This window comes from Geotrypetes seraphini, chromosome 8 (assembly GCF_902459505.1).
Source record: "Geotrypetes seraphini chromosome 8, aGeoSer1.1, whole genome shotgun sequence".
NCBI classification, from domain to species: Eukaryota; Metazoa; Chordata; class Amphibia; order Gymnophiona; family Dermophiidae; genus Geotrypetes; species Geotrypetes seraphini.
The window spans coordinates 7539031-7558647 of NC_047091.1; the positions used below are offsets into that span (position 1 = coordinate 7539031).

The 19617-nt window shown below is 45.7% G+C and overlaps 1 protein-coding gene and 1 long non-coding RNA gene across 3 annotated transcripts in view; one reads left to right on the forward strand and one right to left on the reverse strand.

The window, feature by feature from the left end:
• TCEA3 (transcription elongation factor A3) overlaps positions 1-19298 on the reverse strand; it is a 55473-nt gene extending 36175 nt beyond the window's left edge. The window contains exons 1-3 of one of the 2 annotated variants that reach the window (XM_033956240.1): positions 19091-19298; positions 10078-10140; positions 1879-1984 (exon numbers count right to left, since the gene is read on the reverse strand). In XM_033956240.1, coding sequence (XP_033812131.1) covers positions 1879-1984; positions 10078-10140; positions 19091-19165 — 244 coding nt within the window. In that variant the 5' untranslated portion in view covers positions 19166-19298. The remainder of the gene's footprint in view (positions 1-1878; positions 1985-10077; positions 10141-19090) is intronic. The other variant, XM_033956239.1, reaches the window with a different exon arrangement.
• A 184-nt stretch (positions 19299-19482) lies between these two features.
• The window catches only part of LOC117365180, a 39651-nt gene continuing 39516 nt past the window's right edge, over positions 19483-19617 (forward strand). The window contains exon 1 of the long non-coding RNA XR_004540372.1: positions 19483-19600. This is a non-coding gene — a long non-coding RNA (uncharacterized LOC117365180). The remainder of the gene's footprint in view (positions 19601-19617) is intronic.

A 19617-nucleotide genomic window follows, 5' to 3' on the forward strand; every position in this document is an offset into this window, starting at 1 on the left:
TTAGACAGGGGGAAATGGAGAAGGAAACCATCTTAGCATTCTAATTTACACCCCCTTTAACAAAGCTGCGTAAGGTTTTTTTTATCGCCAGCCAAAGCGGGATTAGCTCCGACGCTCATAGAATTCCTATGAGCGTCGGACCTAATACCACCACAGCCGGCGATAAAAAAAATAGCCTAACGCAGCTTTGTAAAAGAGGGGATTAGAGACTGATTCCACACACACTCATTTATTGAGTTGTCAGTGAATTTAAATTAAATCTTTACATTGGCGCTTTAATTTGAACACGTGATGAATAATTAATGAGTATGCTCTTAAAGCGCATGGGTGGCGTTCAGCACTTGCCAGTGCCATTTTGTCTCACAAACGCGAGCAGACCTGTCAAGTGAGTAACCTCATTAAATGTTTCTTTTAAATATCTATGATACGAAACATGCTATAATTACACCGTATGTTTTTTGTAGATGTTGTAGCCTATTACCAGACCCCTAAAGAAGCCGACAGTACGGCGAAACGGGTCCCGTTGGGCGCAATGAATTGAATTAAATTCTTCTACAATGGACGGCATTATAAGATAAGTGCCATTTCCAGTTATATTACTGGCATGATGCACTTTATTTGATTTTTATTGCACAAAGCATTTGCACATTTCATAAAACATAGAGCTCAATGAAAGATATCTCCAACCTGCATAAGCTGTTTGAACAATCGTTTATGATTTAACGGCACAGGTATCTGAGAACTCTATGGTATAGAAAATACTGTTTCATAGATAGTATACATACAAGTCTATCGCTAAGGTGGGCTTATTGCCATTTTGAATATTTTTTAACCAAACAGGAAAAAAAATATCTTTTTACTCAACAAATAGTTAGGCTCTAGAACTCGTTACCTGATGATGTTAGTATATCAGGGTTTAAAAAAAGGTTGGACGAGTTCCCGGAGAAAAAGTCCATAAAGTGCTATTAAGATAGAAATGGGTAAAGCCACTATTTATTCCTGGGATAGGTAGCATAGAATCTTGTTACTATTTGTGATTCTGGAATCTTGCAGCCCTTTGGGATTCTGCCAGGTATTTGTGACCTGGACTGACCTTTGTTGGAAGCAGGATATTGGGCTAGATGGACCATCAGTCTGGCTTCTCTTATGTTCATTTAGATGTGATTCAAGTTGGAAGCCAGATCCCTAGTCATGCTCTTTTGGTTCCAGTTTCCATTTGAACAGACTGGCATTTAGTAATGTTGGATTTCATAAACCAAGGGCTGGATTTATAACCTGCCCTACTCCCAAATGCTCTATAGAGGCTCTTGAAAACAGGAATCAGAGTTCCTGTGAAGCTTCAATTAGAATTTCCATCTGGGGAATCTAAGTGGATTCTCTATTGCCGTGCCTGCAATACTTACCGTATATACTCGAATATAAACCGAGATTTTGGGGCCAAAACAAGGCCCAAAAATGGAGGTCTCGGCTTATATTCAGGTCATCCCCCCCCCCCCCCCCCCCCTCCCAGACTTGTTGAAGGCCTCTGCTGGGCCTGCCAAGACAGGAGGGATCCCTCTCATCTCCTGTATTATTATTATTATGAATAAATATTATGCTAACTCATATTATTCAAAGCCAGTGGTTTACGTTAATCAACTATCCTGCAGCTTAATGAACATTCCCCATACTTTGAATTGAAAAATGACCACATTAAAGGGTAGAAAATGATCCCATCCAGCCTAAGGCTTTCTGGTTCGCCCCCTCTCTCTCAGACCGCCTCACTTCTCAAACAAGAGCTTTCCCATTCTTGAAGAGGAGGCTTTCAGCCCCAAAGACAGGCCTTCTTTGTCTAGGAGGAGCGTAGAGGTTAAGTTTCAGCTCCACCGTCTCTCTCACCCAGCAGTCGTTTCCAGTTCTTGATAAGGATTTTGGCCATTGCAACCACCTCCTCGTCGGAACAGTGTTTGCGGACGGCGTTGACAGTTACCCCAATCCTTGTGCTCTGTAAACAAATGGGGAAAAAAAAAATCCTGTTTTGTTTTCATGAAACAAAAAGATGATAGCTAAAGTATTCACCGCCTTCCCTTTTTCAAGAGGATGCCAAGAAGAAAGGGGGAAAAGTGACAGGACTTCAGTTAATCAACAGAGGGGAAGGGAAGGGGACTTGTATACTGCCTTTTTTTGTGGCTACACATATACAGGTACTTATTTTGGACCTGGGTCAAAAGGAGCAGTGCTGGGATCAATTCTACAACCTCAGGGTGCTGAGGCTGTAGCTTTAACCACTGCACCACTCTAGAAATCATAATATAGTAACATAGTAGATGACGGCAGATAAAGACCCGAATGGTCCATCCAGTCTGCCCAACCTGATTCAATTTTTTTTTTTTTTTTTATATAATGTAGTTAAGTGAGCCAAGTAAAGGACAATCAAGCCATTGTGACATCATTGATGAGGTTAGCTCTCAGGCATTGGTGGAATGAGGAGGCATTATGATGTCACAATACAAGCTTTGGTTGAGGATGAAGCTTTTCTCACTATTTATTTATTCAATTTTCTATAGTGTTCTCCCAGAATGGTTTACATGAATTTATTCATGTACTCAAGCATTTTTCCCTGTCTGTCCCAGCGGACTCACAATCTATGTAATGTATCTGGGGCAAAGGGGGGATTAAGTGATTTGCCCTAGGGTCAAAAGGAGCAGTGCTGGGATCGATTCCACTAGCTCAGGGTGCTGAGACAGCAGCTCTATCACGACCACTCCTCACCTCAGAGGTCAATCTGAATTCTTTGCAACTGCCACAAATAGATGAAAGCGACTGAAGGTTTTAGTCCAGGGGTAGGCAATTCCGGTCCTCGAGTGCCAGAGCCAGGTCAGGTTTTCAGGATCTCCACAATAAATATGCATGAGATAGATTTGCATCTCAAGAAGGCAGTGCATGCAAACCCATCTCATACATATTCATGGTGGAGATCCTGAAAACCTGACCTGGCTCTGGCTCTCGAGGACCGGAATTGCCTACCCCTGTTTTAAGGAAACCATAAGACCTGGTAAGCCTAACAAGACAAATGCTAGAAACCCTAGTTTTATCTCTAGGAGTCACTTCTTGTTACGTTTGGCAGGTGGCTCCATTTTGCACTGATAAACACTGTTCCCTCTATGCCAGGGGTAGGGAACTCTGGTCCTCGAGAGCCTTATTCCAGTTGGGTTTTCAGGATTTCCCCAATGAATATGCATTGAAAGCAGTGCATGCACATAGATCTCATGCATATTCATTGGGGAAATCCTGAAAACCCGACTGGAATATGGCTCTCGAGGACCGGAGTTCCTGACCCCTGATCTATGCCAGGGATCTCAAAGTCCCTCCTTGAGGGCCGCAATCCAGTCGGGTTTTCAGGATTTCCCCAATGAATATGCATTGAAAGCAGTGCATGCACATAGATCTCACGCATATTCATTGGGGAAATCCTGAAAACCCGACTGGATTGCGGCTCTCGAGGAGGGACTTTGAGATCCCTACTCTATGCTGAGCAGGAGTCCTCCAACTGCATTGCTGCCACTGGAGGGCAGTTCTTCAATATTGTGCTTTCAATTGATAGGGACAGGCAGATTCCTTGGAGTTCTGCAGAGTTTGCCTGACCCTCACTATAGAAAATATGATAGTGAAACAGGCAGGACAGTAGGTGAAGGATTTCTGCTGATAAACCAATGTTCCGTCTATGCTAGTGTTACCAGATTTTAAAATTGTAAAATCCAGACACGTGGACCCGCCTCAGGCCCGCCCTGTTCCGCCGAAGTCACGTCCCCTTCCACCCAGCCCCACCCCCACGAACCTCTTCTTCTTGAGCTCGGAGCCGCTTTCGGAGGGCCTCTGAGCATGCGCAAATGTGGCGCAATGATTTTTTTTTTTCTTTCGAATAGAGTGGTCGATAGTCATGGCGGATATATAATGGGGATTTGTTGTCTTGAAGAAAACATAACAGTGAAACATGTTGACAATATACGTCTCCCTAAATTGACCACAACAGCTAAAAACAAATACTTTTATAACTTACAAATTAAAAAATATAAAGAATATTTATGAAGAAATGGGATTTAAATGAATCCTCTATAATAAAACCCCAAGCGCGCATGCTGTGATCCCCGACAGCATGCTGTATCCTTCCATGGCCATATTCTATTTATGGCGCACGGCAGCTTGAGGTGCGTGCAGCGGCTTGCGCCGGCTGTCGGCGCGTGCAGACATTTGAGCGGCGGTGGTGGTTTCAAGAGGAACGGCTGGAGGGTGTCGTGCAGGTGCTGCGAGGTGTCCCATGCTAGTAAACATTCTCAAATGCTTAGGGAAGTGGAGAGGGAAAGGGGGCTGCTTTGGGGGAGGAGTGTGTTGGGGGGGCAGACAGCAATCATGCTTTGCTCTGGGGAGGAAGACAGAAGGGGGCCAAGGAGAGATAGTCAGGCATGGCACAACAGGGGGCCAGGGAGAGAGACAGAGAGACATACAGAAAGAAAGACACGGGGCCAGGGAAGAGGTGCTGCTGGACAGGGGGGGGGGGAGTAAAAGGAAAGGAGAAGGCCTACTGCTGGACAGGGGGAGCAGGGAAGAGGTGCTGCTGGATAGGGGGGAGGTAAAAGGAAGGGAGAAGGGCTGCTGCTGGACAGGGGGAGCAGGCAAGGGGTGGTGGTGGACAGCCGAGGAAAGAGAGAGAGACAGAAGGAAAGAAAGAAAGCGGCCAAGGAGAGAGAGAAAGAAAGAAAGACAGATGCACACATCTATTCTAGCACCCGTTAATGTAACGGACTTAAAGACTAGTTAAATATAAGTATTAAATATATAATATTTGATCCAGTGACGAAGCGACATGTTAATCACTAGGTAGATGAAAAGTTTGAGCCTGTTGTCTCTGAGGATCTGGGATCGAATCACCTAAGATTAGGTCTTTAGGGGTGGTGATTTAACTCACACCATCTCAATAGAGCAATGACATCACAAGCATACGCACATGCATGTGACATCACTGCTTTGAATCCGCACATGCACAAATGCCCTCCAGACGCGGCCCCGAGCTTGGAGCTTTTCAAAACCCGGACAAAGTCAAACATGTCAAACAACCCAATGTTTCAGCAAAGTTACGCCTGCCTCAGGGGTGTTTTTAAATAAATATGTATGAATCTGAGATATACATCATCCTACATACAACAACCAAAAACCATTACAGTGATGTCTTGGAATCCGAACTTAATCCGTTCCAGAACCCCATTCGAGTTCCAAAGCGTTCGAATTCCAAGACAATTTTTCCCATTGAAAATAATAGAAACTGGATTAGTCCGTTCCTGGGTCCCACAAACTCAAATTTTAACAGGAAACACACTGGATTTTAAGGTAAAATATTAACAAATATTCCAAAGTAGCATTCAGATTCTGGGGCAGAAACACACATATACAATGTGCAGGGCGTTTGGATTCCAAAGCAGAGTTTGGATTCTGGGACAAAATTTACTACAAAAAAAAGTTTGGATTCCAAAACGTTCAAATTCTGGGGTGTTCGGATTCTGAGGTACCACTGTATTAAAAAAAAAAAAAAAAAAAAAAAAAAAAAGTACATACAATCAAATTATAAAACACATAAAAAAAAATATATACATAACAAGCACAAAACATGAGGCAAACAAAACAGATAACAGATTTGACTATAGTAGTAGATATGTAAAATACCTCAATGCATCCAAAGGCCTGTGGTGCCTGCTTTTATTGGAGAAACTGGAACACCTAGTGCAAATATGCTTAGTGGGAAGGACATTCTAGGTTAGAACAAAGAGGCACACTGGGGAGCAAAATAAGGAAATATTTATTCACAGAAAGAGTGATGGATCCCTTGAGCAACTTCTCACTGGAGGCAAAAAAACAAAAAAAACCAACTGGGGAAAAGTCAAGAAAGCCTAGGATTAAGCACAGAAAAGTTTTTGTGCGATTTGTTTTCAACCAGTACTTTGCCTTGAACTACGACTGTCGAGGGGAACAAGAAGTTAGAATAAATAAATGGAGAAATAAGGATAAATCCAGAGACCAGGTAAGGTTTCCTACAGTACAGTACATGGATGGGAGAACATCTCAGGGGAGGAGACATAGGCATCCTGGGACTGTCGGCCAAGTCTCTTCCCTGAAGAAGCCCTTTCTGGAAACGTCAATCGCTCCTCCTACACTTACTTGCTCCACTTCATCACTTCATCATGTTTCTATTCCTTTCTCTCCTCTCTTCTACCTTCCAAAGTATTTAGATCAATGCTGTCTTGTTAAAATGTTTATTTTATTTTTATTTTTCCTCTAACTCTACTTTTCACTTCTCTATTACCCTCCAGGTACTTTAGTTAGATTGTGAGCCTTCGGGACAGTAAGGGAATTTTTCAAGTACCTTTCTTATTTCTAATCTTAATGTATATTTTCTGTAAACTGCTTAGAACCTAACGGATGTAGCGGTATATAAGAAATAAATTACATTACATTACATTACTGAAACGGGAAGAAAATGGCCTGGAGGTCCTTATTTGTTGTGACATTCTCAGTTTCTCCGATACACATGTATGTATAGGCAGAATTTGACCCGTTTAAAGAGATAGAGGGCAAGATTCTCAAAAGTTTCACACTGTCACTAAACTGTTTTCTGACGGTTTAGCCTGTAGGCAGTTTTAGCGGCGGATTATCATAAGGGATTATCTCCCTCTTTAGCTTGGTTTCTGGCTGTTTCCGACACTGACATGCAAATGGGGTCTTCAGCGTTGAAATGAGCCCTCCAGTGTATTCTTAAAAAATGCCCAGCCATTTTCAAAAAGCAGCATCAGCGATTGGCGGCAAAAAAAAAAGCGACTGGTCCAGGTGTGCCAGTCAGTGTCAGAGACTGCTAGAAAACCTGTGTGTTGTGATGCAGCGGAAGAGATGCCCACTCTCTCCTGTGCACTAAATTTAAAAAAATCCTGCCCTGCCTAACCCAAACGCTGCCCTCCCCCCCCCCCCAGCAGAAGGAGAGATGCCTATTCTCTTGTACTGCACTAAACTATTCTCTGCGACTCAATCCAACTGCTCCCCCACTAGTAGTTACCCCCCTCCTCTGTCTCCACTGCACCCCTCCGCCTTACCTGAACAGATGAGCTGGACAGAGGTGGACATCCTCATCACAGCTGCTGCTGCGTTATCTAAACTGGGTATTCCCCCTCCCCGGTGCATCTTGGGATGCATCTGGGTAGGGGCCTGAGGTTCTAATTGGCCAGGGTGTTTAAACAACTTGGGCCAATCAAAGCCTCAGGCTCCTCCCCAGATGCCTCGGGAAGACTCCTAAGGCTCTGATTGGCCTGGATGCCAAAAGTCCCGCCTATGGGGTGTCCGGGCCAATCAGAGCCATAGGACCCTTCACCATGCATCCGGGGAGGGGCCTGAGGCTCTGATTGGCCCAGGGTTATAAGTCCCCTCCTATGGGCCTTTGTGAAAATTCAGCATCCGACGCCATATATAGAATTCCCCTGAAAGAAAATTTTAACATAAGAACATAAGAATTGCTGCTGCAGGGTCAGACCAGTGGTCCATCGTGCCCAGAAGTCCGCTCCTGCGGCAGCCCTTAGGTCAAAGACCAGCACCCTAACTGAGACTAGCCCTACCTGCGTACGTTCTGGTTCAGCAGGAACTTGTCTAACTTTGTCTTGAATCCCTGGAGGGTGTTTTCCCCTATAACAGCCTCCGGAAGAGCATTCAAGTTTTCCACCACCCTCTGGGTGAAGAAGAACTTCCTTTCGTTCGTACGGAATCCATCTCCTTTCAATCAATTTTAGAGAGTGCCCTCTTGTTCTCTCTACCTTGGAGAGGGTGAACAACCTGTCTTTATCCACTACTTTATAAAATAGTGCCTCACACTTCTGCATATAAATGAAATTTACTGGCATAAATGAGGTCCATAAACACTAACATTCAGTAACTAACCTACACAAATTTTTGACACCTACCATTAGACACCAGCTTATAGAATCGCTCTTTAAATGCATAACCTGACCTGATTGGGCAGCTTGATCTCCTAGTCGTACTACTCCGAGACTATCACTAGGGGTCAACCTCAGCTAATTTGAACCCAGAACCCAACAGGCAGGAGTGACTGCTGCTACTAGAAACCGAGGAAACTCTTTCAGCAGTTTGTGGTGGTGGGGGGGGGGTCTTCAGGAGAGGGTGAGAGGTTTTTCTTGAAGTCCAGAAGATGGGGAGTCCCTAGGAGGTGGCCCCTTTGAACTGGCACCAGGAGCATCAGGCTACATATTAGTGGCTTGATATTCAAATAATACAACTTACAAAGTTAAACACAATTTGCATAATATATGGATCTGGAATGGCCAAGTTGTCGCCCCTCACACCCTTCATCGCAAATCCCTTCGCTATACTTGCTTATCCGAGTTCATATAATCACAGCAATAACGTGGACAATAATAAACCACAGACACTTTATTAATGGTAAAAACCAGGCCGCAGCTTTGTTTCTTGGGGACAACCAATAAGCAATCAACAATTGCTTCATCTCCCAAGCTACAAAACATGGCAATTTGACAAGCACTCAAAATTGTATACCCCTGACTCCGCCGCATCAGCAAGAGCCTAGGGGGTGGCATGGACCTCCATGCCCCATTCCGTGCCATCAAACTGTATACCCCTGACACCGCCACCTCAGCAAGAGCCTACCACCGCCACCTGCATGCATGCAGATTCGCTCACCTGAGCTCATTTTCCCTTAACTGCTCATGCCCTGATGAGCCTAGGGGGTAGGCATGGACTTCCGTGCCCCCCCTTTTCAGGGTCACCTGACCCTTGTCATCGCCACTCAACCGAGCTGACTACCAAATACCCGCTCATCTTTCAATGAGCCAAAACCTTGTAGCTCGGGATTACCGCCACTGCGACAACCCTAAAACCCCAAATCTCCGCAGCGAACGGAGGGTGGGAGGGAAAGCTGCCTCCGAGGGACCAGGAAGCACACTATTCCTTGGAGGCATGAAGACTATATCCCCCACCCATCATGCCCTGCTTCCCTTCTCGCAGCCAATCACCTCCTGCCATCCTTATTACCTCCCTCCAAGCTTTCAGCAGTCTCACCACGGGTGACCAACTTGGGCCATCCAGCCCACTGTTATGGTCACCCGTCGAGATTAGCTCTCGGGCTCTTTTTTTTATTGAAACTGCATAACAATGGCGTGCTTTGTGTCTCATTTTTATGTGACTAACGTGTTATAATAAAATAATGCACAATTTTGCCATGTAACGCGGGTTAAGAGGCATTATTCCTTAATGCAGGGGTATCACTCTTGCCCCTTGAACTCGCGCAAAGGGAGTACGGGATGGTTGGAGGGAACTTCAGAGGGGGTCACTAGCCTGTGGGGCTCTTTATAAACCTATAAATTGTGGGATTTTGTTTCAGCAGGGATATATTTTGGTTTCGCTTTGCTTTTTTTGTTTGCTTTTTAAATCAGTTGTGCTTGTTGATTCTTGCATGTTTCAAATAAATGTAACCAAACAAATGAGAGGGGAAGGGGTAAAACGCGGACCTCACAGACCTGACGGACCTCGCAGATCTAAACCCATACGGCCTTAAAAATCTGAGGTCCGTGTCGGTCCGTGTCTGTGGCGCTTGTAGTTTCTGTCGCTGACAGACCTTGATGAGATTTTTGCACTGACGGATCCGTCTCAGCATAGGGAGGGAAAAGTGTTAGGATCCGTCAGCGCTAAAAATCTCTTCGAGGTCTGTCAGAGCCAGAGACTCGTGCTGGAGTTTGGAGACTTCTTTTCCATAACGCACGCCCAAAACCTATGTCCCCCGCTCTCTTGGCTTCTGTTCTGCCGCTCCAGCACGAGTCTCTGGCTCTGACAGACCTGGAAGAGATTTTTAGCACGGACCGACACGGACCTCAGATTTTTAAGGCCCTACGGGTTTAGATCCGCGAGGTCCGTGTTTTACCCCTTCCCAAATGAGAGCAAAACCAAACCAGTGCACATCTCTAAAATTACACACCTGCTACTATACTGTCAACGAATGAGCAGAAGCTGCCAGTCCCATGTTTTGCTCCTTACCTGCAGTAACTGAAGAGTCATTGAATAGCTGTTAAGTTCCTTTAGCAAATCAAGGGCTCCTTCCTATTATACAAGAGAGAGAGAGAGAGAGGGGTCAATAATGGCAGAGAATCTATTGCTCTTAGGAGTCTATATAATAGCCAGAGGTTCTCGGGAGGAGGGGGGGGGAGGAACGACTCCAAACAGGCCTAATTAGTTGTCAGGATATCCACAATGAATACTTTTTTCTTCAATTTTCTATAATGTTCTCCCAGCTCAGAACAGCTTACATGAATGTATTCAGGTACTCAAGCATTTTCCCCCTGTCTGTCCCGGTGGGCTCCCAATCTATCTAATCTACCTGGGACAAAGGGGGGATTAAGTGACTTGCCCAGGGTCACAAGGAGCAGTGAGGGTTTGAACCCACAACCCCAGAGTGCTGAGACTGTAGCTTTAACCACTACTCCACTCTAGAAATCGAAAGGTAGTAAAAGTGAGCCAAGTATGGGCCAATCAAGCCATTGTGACGTCACTGATGAGGTTGGCTCTTAGGCATTGGTGGAATGAGGCATTATGATGTCACAATACCAGTTCTGGTTATCAGAGGATGAAACTCTTCACACTATTTATTTATTCAATTTTCTATACCGTTCTGCCAGGGGAGCTCAGAACGGTTTACATGAATTTATTCAGGTCCTCAAGCATTTTCCCCTGTCTGTCCCGGTGGGCTCCCAATCTATCTAATGTACCTGGGGCAAAGGGGGGATTAAGTGACTTGCCCAGGGTCACAAGGAGCAGCTTGCGTTTGAACACGCAACTCCAGGGTGTTGAGGCTGTGCCACTCTAGAAATCAAAATGCAGAAAAAGTGATCCAAGTATATGGCAATGAAGCCATTGTGACATCACTGATGAGCTTGGCTCTTAGGCATTGGTGGAATGAGGAGGCATTATGATGTCACAATACCAGCTCTGGTTGAGGCTGAAGCTTTTCATACTATTTATATATTCAATTTTCGATCCTGTTCTCCCAGGGGAGCTCAGAATGGTTCACATAAATTTATTCAGGCACTCAAGCCTTTCTCCCTGTCTATCAATGTACCTGGGGCAAGAGGGGAATTAGGCCAGGGGTATCAAAGTCCCCCCTCGAAGGCCGCAATCCAGTCGGGTTTTCAGGGTTTCTCCAATGAATATGCATGAGATCTATTTGCATGCACTGCTTTCATTGTATGCTAATAGATCTCATGCATATTCATTGGGGAAATCCTGAAAACCCAAATGGATTGCGGCCCTCGAGGAGGGACTTTGACACCCCTGCCTTAGGCTATGCTAGTGGTGCCTGAATCTGCTTTATTCACCCCAAAGCCAACTGAGGTTTCAGGATGCCAACCGTGAATATGCACGAGATATACAGTAGCTGCCTGAAGACCCACGATGGGTGGGGGGGGGGGGGGTAGAAGGAGAGACAGACAGAGAAGCAACTGTGGGAATGGGAGTTGGAAGGAGAGAGAGGTATCCATAGCTAGGGAGAAGGGAGATATGCTAAGGGAGCTTTTGTGGAATAGAGGGAGAGGGAGGCAGATGCTGGGATGGGGAGATAGAGAAAGATGGTGGATTCGGGGAGGAGAAAAGGGAAAGAAGAGAGAGATTGGTCCTGGGTTGGGGTACAGATGAAAGGCTAAAAAGAGAAGAGAAGCTGGATGGGGGCAGGGATAGAAGAATAGCCTTGGAGGGAAGGAAGAAGAGATAGGGATGGTGCTGGGACTGAAACTACTACTACCACTAATAATAATTTCTATAACGATACTAGACGTACACAGCACTGTGTACACATTCTATGCAGGTAAAAGGGACCAGAGGATGGGAAGGGAGACTAAGGAAATGAGTGAAAAGTTCGGGGGGCAGGGGTGGTGTGAAGGAGGGGCCGGGGGAAGGTGTCCTCACACAAATGTGGTAACCCTAGTTAAACATATTGGCTTGGCTTTATATTACCATGAGGGAAAAAGTGTCTGCTTGCGACTAGCTGCTCTAACTAGAGATGAGTTTAGATCTCATCGTTGGCCCCAGTTCAGAACACTTGAGGGCACACCGTCTTTTCTCCTACGCAAGGGAGAAGTGGGCACGTCTAGTGTATAAATGATAAGCCATTCAAAAAAAAGACCGAATTAACTCCTTGCAGAACTAGTTGAAGAGTTAAGATTTCCTTTTCAAATGTTTTACATTGCAACATTTCATTGCGCTTCTTACGCGCGTTAGCAAAAAGTTCTATGCGGTTTACAAAAGATTATTAATTATGAACATGATCCATGAGAATAGGATGGATTAAGTAGTCAAGTATTTAGAAAAATAAAGATAAGTTCTCAACGTTTTCCTGAAATGTTCATAGGAATCAGCTGAGAGTAACAAAGAGCGAAATTCTTTTTCACGAGAGGCTGCCTGGGATGTAAGTATCCTGCTGTCATGTTCTGTGCTTTGGTTTAACCATTTAAGCGGACTAGAAGTGCAGTAAAAATGCATAAACCAACCACAGCCAGACCCTAAGGCTTTATGCATATGGGGATCCAAGTTCAGATCCCCCACCTTCCAAAGCTGGTTGCAACTGGGCATGCCATGGAGGCAGCATACAGAAGACCTGGGTAAGGGAGGGAAGGCGGTGCTAAGGGCGCCCTGGAGAAAGTGCCAACCCTCTTCCAGCCCTAAGGCTATGCAAGGGGCATCAAGTGGATGCAGGAGAGATCACCAAAGGAGGATGGGAAACCCTAAAGGGATGGGATTTGACATACTGCCTTTCTGCCAATCAAAGCAGTTTATATAGTCTGTTCAGGTACCTGAGCAACGGAGGGTTTAGTGACTTGCCCAGCAAGGAGCTGCAGTGGGAATCAAACCCAGTTCCCCTGGATCTCATAGATCTCCAGACCCAGTGCACAATGGGAAACTGTTATGGTTTGATCCTAGCCCTTATGCTGTGACCTTGGCCAAGTCGCTTAACCTTTAGGTTATGAGCCCACTAGAGACAGAGGAAGTATCTGTAAATAACGTGCAAACCGCTTGCATTACCCGTGTATCCCTTAACCGATAATCTTGCTGCCCTGCTGAAAAGCCACGTTGGCTTGTGGCGTCAGTAAGACATTAAACTTCTCCATTACCCATTAGGGTGATGCTACCCCCTTTTCTCTGTTTTGCTGTTATCACCGCTGTGCCAGAGCACAGAGGACAGCACCCAGATCTAGAGCACAGAGGAGAGCAACCAAATCTTGAAATGCATCTCTCTCTCTCTCTCTCATTATAATAAACTGCACAGTGTTCTGGGAGCTTCTGTAGACAAACCAATGTCTCCAGATCCTAGTTCCAACAGGTTTTCTCCAAGACTGTGCCTATGGCAGAATTCATTCTAAATTGCAGCTTAGAAGGGCAAACCACCACCCAAAGAGAGAAACAAAACAATTCAAGCAAGGCAACAGGAAATCTGGCCTTTCCAAAGATCTTGCTAGCAGAATGCCTTTTCCCCTCGGCAATTCGGGGATCTATACCTCCCCTCCTAGAAATCTCCAAAGGAAATGCCCAAAGTATAAGAACCTGAAGTCTGTCCATTCAATACCAACTTGCAAATCTTTGGAACAATCTTCCACTAAAACTGCGACTACGCCATCGCTACCTCAGATTCAAGAAACTACTAGAAGCTTTCCTGTTCCATGCCACTGAACCCACCTAAGGACTAAAACCCACTCCAACCCAGAGGCAGGAAATTGCTTCAGAACTGCATATCTACCTCAGACAAAACCTGCCCTACCCAATGACCCTGAACTACCCACCCACCACGGAATTACCACCCTAACCACTTTAATTCCCAGACTTCCTGGTCCGGCTTCTTGATTCTGTAATCTGCCCTTGAACTAAATAGGCAAAGACGGAACAGAAATACCCTCCGACATAACACTTTTAGCAACCGTAGGATAATACTGTTTGTAGGCACCAGCCCCACCTACATTTTCCAAAAATGTTATGCGGCGTATCATGGCGGCACGACACTGGGACAATTTAATATCAGCATCTTTAATAAGGGATGAGAGACAATACACCCCCTCTGGCCATTAATACAGTAAAACGATTCAAACACTTAATAATCAGACAGAGAAGAATACGGTGTACAACTGGCCGCAGCTTTGTTTATTGGCAAGGAACCAGAGCAATATTTACACTATTAATTTAACAAAGGAACAGGATTGTGGCACAAACAGCAAGCAGTCCATTTACAATAACACAATGTAGGTAAACAAGAGCACTGCCATATACAGCTAAAGCCAGGCCAGTCTTGGACCTCCAGCCCTGAATTTATTTGCTTAGATGTCACCTTTACTGCTGGATGAAGACTGAGGCCTGTTGAAAGGAAAGGGAATGGGGGATTTGTATGCTGCCTGCTTTTTGTGATTTTGGCATTCAAAGCGGTGGGCACTGGGGGATTAAGTGACTTGCCCAGGGTCACAAGGAGCAGCACTGGGATTTGATCTCGCACTCTCTGGGTGCAGAGGCAGCAGCAGCTCTACCAGTCAGCCCCACCTTCAGTCTGTCCCAGTAAGGCAATTCTTATGTGAGCCGAGTATAGGACAATCAAGCCATTGTGACATCACTGATGAGGCTGGCTCTTAGGCATTGGTGGAATGAGGCATTATGACATCACAGTCTCAGTTCTGGAATGTTGCTACTCTTTGGGTTTCTGCCAGGTATTTGTGACCTGGGTTGGCCACTGTTGAAAACAAGATACTGGGCTTGATGAAAGGGAATGGGGGACTTGTATACCACCTTTTTTGTGACTTTGGCATTTAGAGCAGTGGGTACTGGAGGATTAAGTGACTTGCCCAGGGTCACAAGGAGCAGCACTGCCTTTGAACACACCCTTGCTCGGATACCTTCCCCCCACCCCCAAGCTCTGACAATATAACTGCCATAAAACAGGGGAATATGGACAAACAACAGTGGGGCAGGGTGGGAAAGCCAAACGCCTCCGAGGAGCAAGAAGGAAAGTTCCTGAGTGGACACCCAAGCTTAAAAAAACCAAACAAACCCGCCCTCACGCTGCCTAGCAATGAAAGGGCGGGCTCTTATTGGAGGAACCCTCTCACTAGACTGTACCATTTCCTTTCCCTCCAATCAACAGAAGGCAGGTCTGACTAAGGCAGGGGTGTCAAAGTCCCTCCTTGAGGGCCGCAATCCAGTCAGGTTTTCAGGATTTCCCCAATGAATATGCATGAGATCTATGTGCATGCACTGCTTTCAATGCATATTCATTGGGGAAATCCTGAAAACCCGACTGGATTGCGGCCCTCAAGGAGGGACTTTGAGATCCCTGGACTAAGGCAACATCCCATGCCTTTGCCTGTGCTGGGCATCCAACAGATCTCCCCACTCCCTATCACCCGATGCAACCTGGGAAAGCAAGACCCCAGGCGGCTGTCCACCATGACCTAAGTGCTGCTTTGGGAGTAAAACAAACCCTCCCCCCCCCATTAAAGGCAGGTTCTAGACGAGCCTGTCACCTTTAAGGGATGGAGAGCTACCAAAAATTGCACTTGAAATGGAGTGATTCGATTAAATTTGTACAGGCCAGATTTCAAAAGCGTTTCCATTGCTTTGAAAGCCATAATGTGGTACTGAGTTCCATGAGAAAACCTCAGCCATGCTGGTAACATCGAGTTTTCACCCCAGTGCAGACTATATCAGGATAGAACTTAGAAAGGCCGCAATGTATGACACAATGTTAGGTTGACGACCCCGATTTATACCAAAAGGAAGAGCTATACTTAATTTTTAAAATGGCAAAACTTATTTACCACAAGGAGAAAAGAGAAAAAAGCAAAATTTGCCTCGAGAAACAGGTAAACCAATGATCAAAAAGAGACAAGTGAGATGTCTTAATCCAACCAAAGATCGTTACATTTATTAGTCCATAAAAAAAGTCCAACATAAAGAATCAAAACTCTTCCGTTGAAGTCCCAACTAGGATCCCAGATTCGGCAAATGCCTTCCTCGGGGGAGGGGGGGGGACAAGCGAGGTACCTTATATAAAATTTGAAGAGGCGTAGCAGGCGTGGCAGCGTCTGGCACCGAAAGCTCACTTTGGGAAGCCACAAAACTTAGAGACTTGAAGAAAGCACAGATGGTTTATTAGGATACGTATGCGACTCCTGAGCTCCAAGCTGGCTTCAGAAGTCCCGAAAACAGGAAGTTATATATACATTCTTCTGGCTATACAACTGAATTCTAGAAAAAACTTTTCACGTGTTACTGTTTTTAACAATCATTGGTGCTAAACTCACACTAGCAGGTCATTAGCAGGTCACTTATCTAAGCCCTGCAGTCTTTCTGTTACATGTCGTTTACATAGTAACATAGTAACATAGTAGATGACGGCAGATAAAGACCCGAATGGTCCATCCAGTCTGCCCAACCTGATTCAATTAAAATTTTTTTTTTTTTTCTTCTTAGCTATTTATGTTGAGATAGCCATAAGAAGTTAGAATGTCCAAGCTAACACCCAGTGCAGCACGGCTACCATGTAACGATCTCCGGTTGGATTAAAACAGGGGTCTCAAAGTCCCTCCTCGAGGGCCGCAATCCAGTCGGGTTTTCAGGATTTCCCCAATGAATATGCATTGAAAGCAGTGCATGCACATAGATCTCATGCCTATTCACTGGGGAAATCCTGAAAACCCGACTGGATTGCGGCCCTCAAGGAGGGACTTTGAGACCCCTGGTTCATTAAGACATCTCACTTGCCTCTTTTTGCTCAGTGGTAAACCTTATTTGCTGACAAAAAGTCATAACAAAGCAATGTGGAAAAGTAAAAAAAAAAAAAAAAATCAAGCCATATTTCATAAATAACGTTGACTAGATTCACCACATTCTCGGGCCCATTTACAAAGCTACCGTAAGCATTAATGAGACCTTACCTCTGCATTAAAAGCCATACCATGTGTGGCACATGGCAATTTCTGTTATATATTTCAAAACACTCAAAATTACTGTAGGAGTAAATCCTTTAAATACTTGTGTTAGGTCTTCAAAAATGAAAACTAAATCTCCACAAGTTCGACTTAAACAAATAATACATAAATATTAATTCATTCATATAAAAGTGCAACAAGTGCATTTAAAGTGCTCAGTCACCAACCACAAAGTGCAATCGTACCATTTATCGTATCGCACGCTATATTAGTTTATTTATCATTTGTTTAAGTCGAACTTGTGGAGATATATTTTTCGAAATACCAGTGATATAAACTGTACCGGTGCCGAGCATTTTACAGAGTGGACAAATGAAATGTATAACTCGGCTTCCCTACTCCAAAGACACCCACACCTACACCTTTATTGATAGCTGGAATTAAATGAATCAGGATATGACCAGGAGCAACGCTTCTCCTAAATGGAATGGAACTCCCCTTTTGCAGCAGGGCTCAGGCCATAGGATTTTTTGGCAAAGTCCTCCACCAAGGTTAAAGATTAACAGAGAGGGGGGAGGGGGAAAGAAACAATGACAGCCAAAGTCTAGAACCAAACTACCTGCCTCTCCCCCACTCCTGTTGATTTGCTTTTCTTAGCAAAAGTAACTTGCTCTTTCCCATATCCTATATTGCTAGCAAAACAGACAGGAAGACTGCTAGCTGGGCTTCTCCCACCCAATGAATACCCCACACTGTCCAGGTAGGTTCCTGCCCCCTACCAGCATTTGAACTCTTTAATAGAATATGAAGTTAATTTAGATATGTTGACCCTATGAACCGAAATCCTCTTTTATCGTTCTTTATTCCCTCTGTGAGACTATTGACAGGCTCACATTCATTTTCTTCTTTCTACAACATATGTATGCTGATCCAGATCTCTCCCCCCCCCCAACTCTCCGGATCCCTTCAGCAAAGCTCTCTCTCCCTCCCCCTTGCACTTTGGCCTTTCTTGTGAGTGTTTCTTTATTCCCTCTGTGAGACTATTGACAGGCTCACATTCATTTTCTTCTTTCTACAACAAATGTATGCTGATCCGGATCTCTCCCCCCCCCCCCCAACTCTCCGGATCCCTTCAGCAAAGCTCTCTCTCCTTACCCCTTGCACTTTGGCCTTTCTTGTGAGTGTTTCTTTATTCCCTCTGTGAGACTGTTGACAGGCTCACATTCATTTTCTTCTTTCTACAACATATGTATGCTGATCCGGATCTCTCTCCCCCCCAACTCTCCGGATCCCTTCAGCAAAGCTCTCTCTCCCTCCCCCTTGCACTTTGGCCTTTCTTGCGAGTGTTTCTTTATTCCCTCTGTGAGACTATTGACAGGCTCACATTCATTTTCTTCTTTCTACAACAAATGTATGCTGATCCGGATCTCTCCCCCCCCCAACTCTCCGGATCCCTTCAGCAAAGCTCTCTCTCCCTCCCCCTTGCACTTTGGCCTTTCTTGTGAGTGTTTCTTTATTCCCTCTGTGAGACTATTGACAGGCTCACATTCATTTTCTTCTTTCTACAACAAATGTATGCTGATCCGGATCTCTCCCCCCCCCCCAAACTCTCCGGATCCCTTCAGCAAAGCTCTCTCTCCTTACCCCTTGCACTTTGGCCTTTCTTGTGAGTGTTTCTTTATTCCCTCTGTGAGACTATTGACAGGCTCACATTCATTTTCTTCTTTCTACAACAAATGTATGCTGATCCGGATCTCTCTCCCCCCCCAACTCTCCGGATCCCTTCAGCAAAACTCTCTCTCCCTCCCCCTCCCCCTCCCCCTTTCGCCTCTCCCCAGCAGTGGAAAGTCAGGAATAGCCCTCCCGATCGGATTCCCTTGCCCCCCTAAGGTCATGCCAAGCACCTGTTGCACGTCCACACACACACACATGCAACCCAATTCCCCTGCCCTCCCCTACAAAAGCCGCGTCCACTTTCACTCTCCACGGGGGCAACCGCACCGCGCCAGAAGTACCAGCTGCCGGCCACATCTGCATGCCAGCAGAGCCGCCCCCCCCCCCTCCCTTGCCCCGAGAGCACTTTCCCCGTTCCGTACCAAGTTCTTTTTGGACCGGGACACCATCTTATCCAGCTTCTTGGCGATCCTGAGCAGATCTTCCTCTTTTCCCATGGTCGCCCTGCACCGTGCTCAGCTGGGGGGGGGGGGGGGGGGGTTGTTTTGCAAGGGTCCGAGAGAGACGGGAGCAAATCGAGGTGGGGGGGGGATCGGTTGGCTTCTCCACTTCAGTTACCAGATGCTGACAGCCTGGCAGACGGAAGTAGAAAAAAAGAGAGAGAGCGAGACATCCACACAGAAGAGAGAGAGAGAAGGGGAGGGGCTCTTTCGTGCAGCTACAAACTTCGGAGGGGGGAGTGACCGGCTATATATAGGGCTGAGCCAGGCTCTTTGCACTCCCCGGACGCTATGTGGTTCTGCACTGTGGAGTAGCCGGCCCCAGCCTGCAGAGCTCGGTCAGGTGATGCCTGCTGCTGTCTCTTCTAAGAGTCAAACTTGTGCCCCATCTGCCCTGGGAAGAGACCTCTTGGTACTGAATGGTCAGAGCAGGTAGGGGTTAAGTGGGG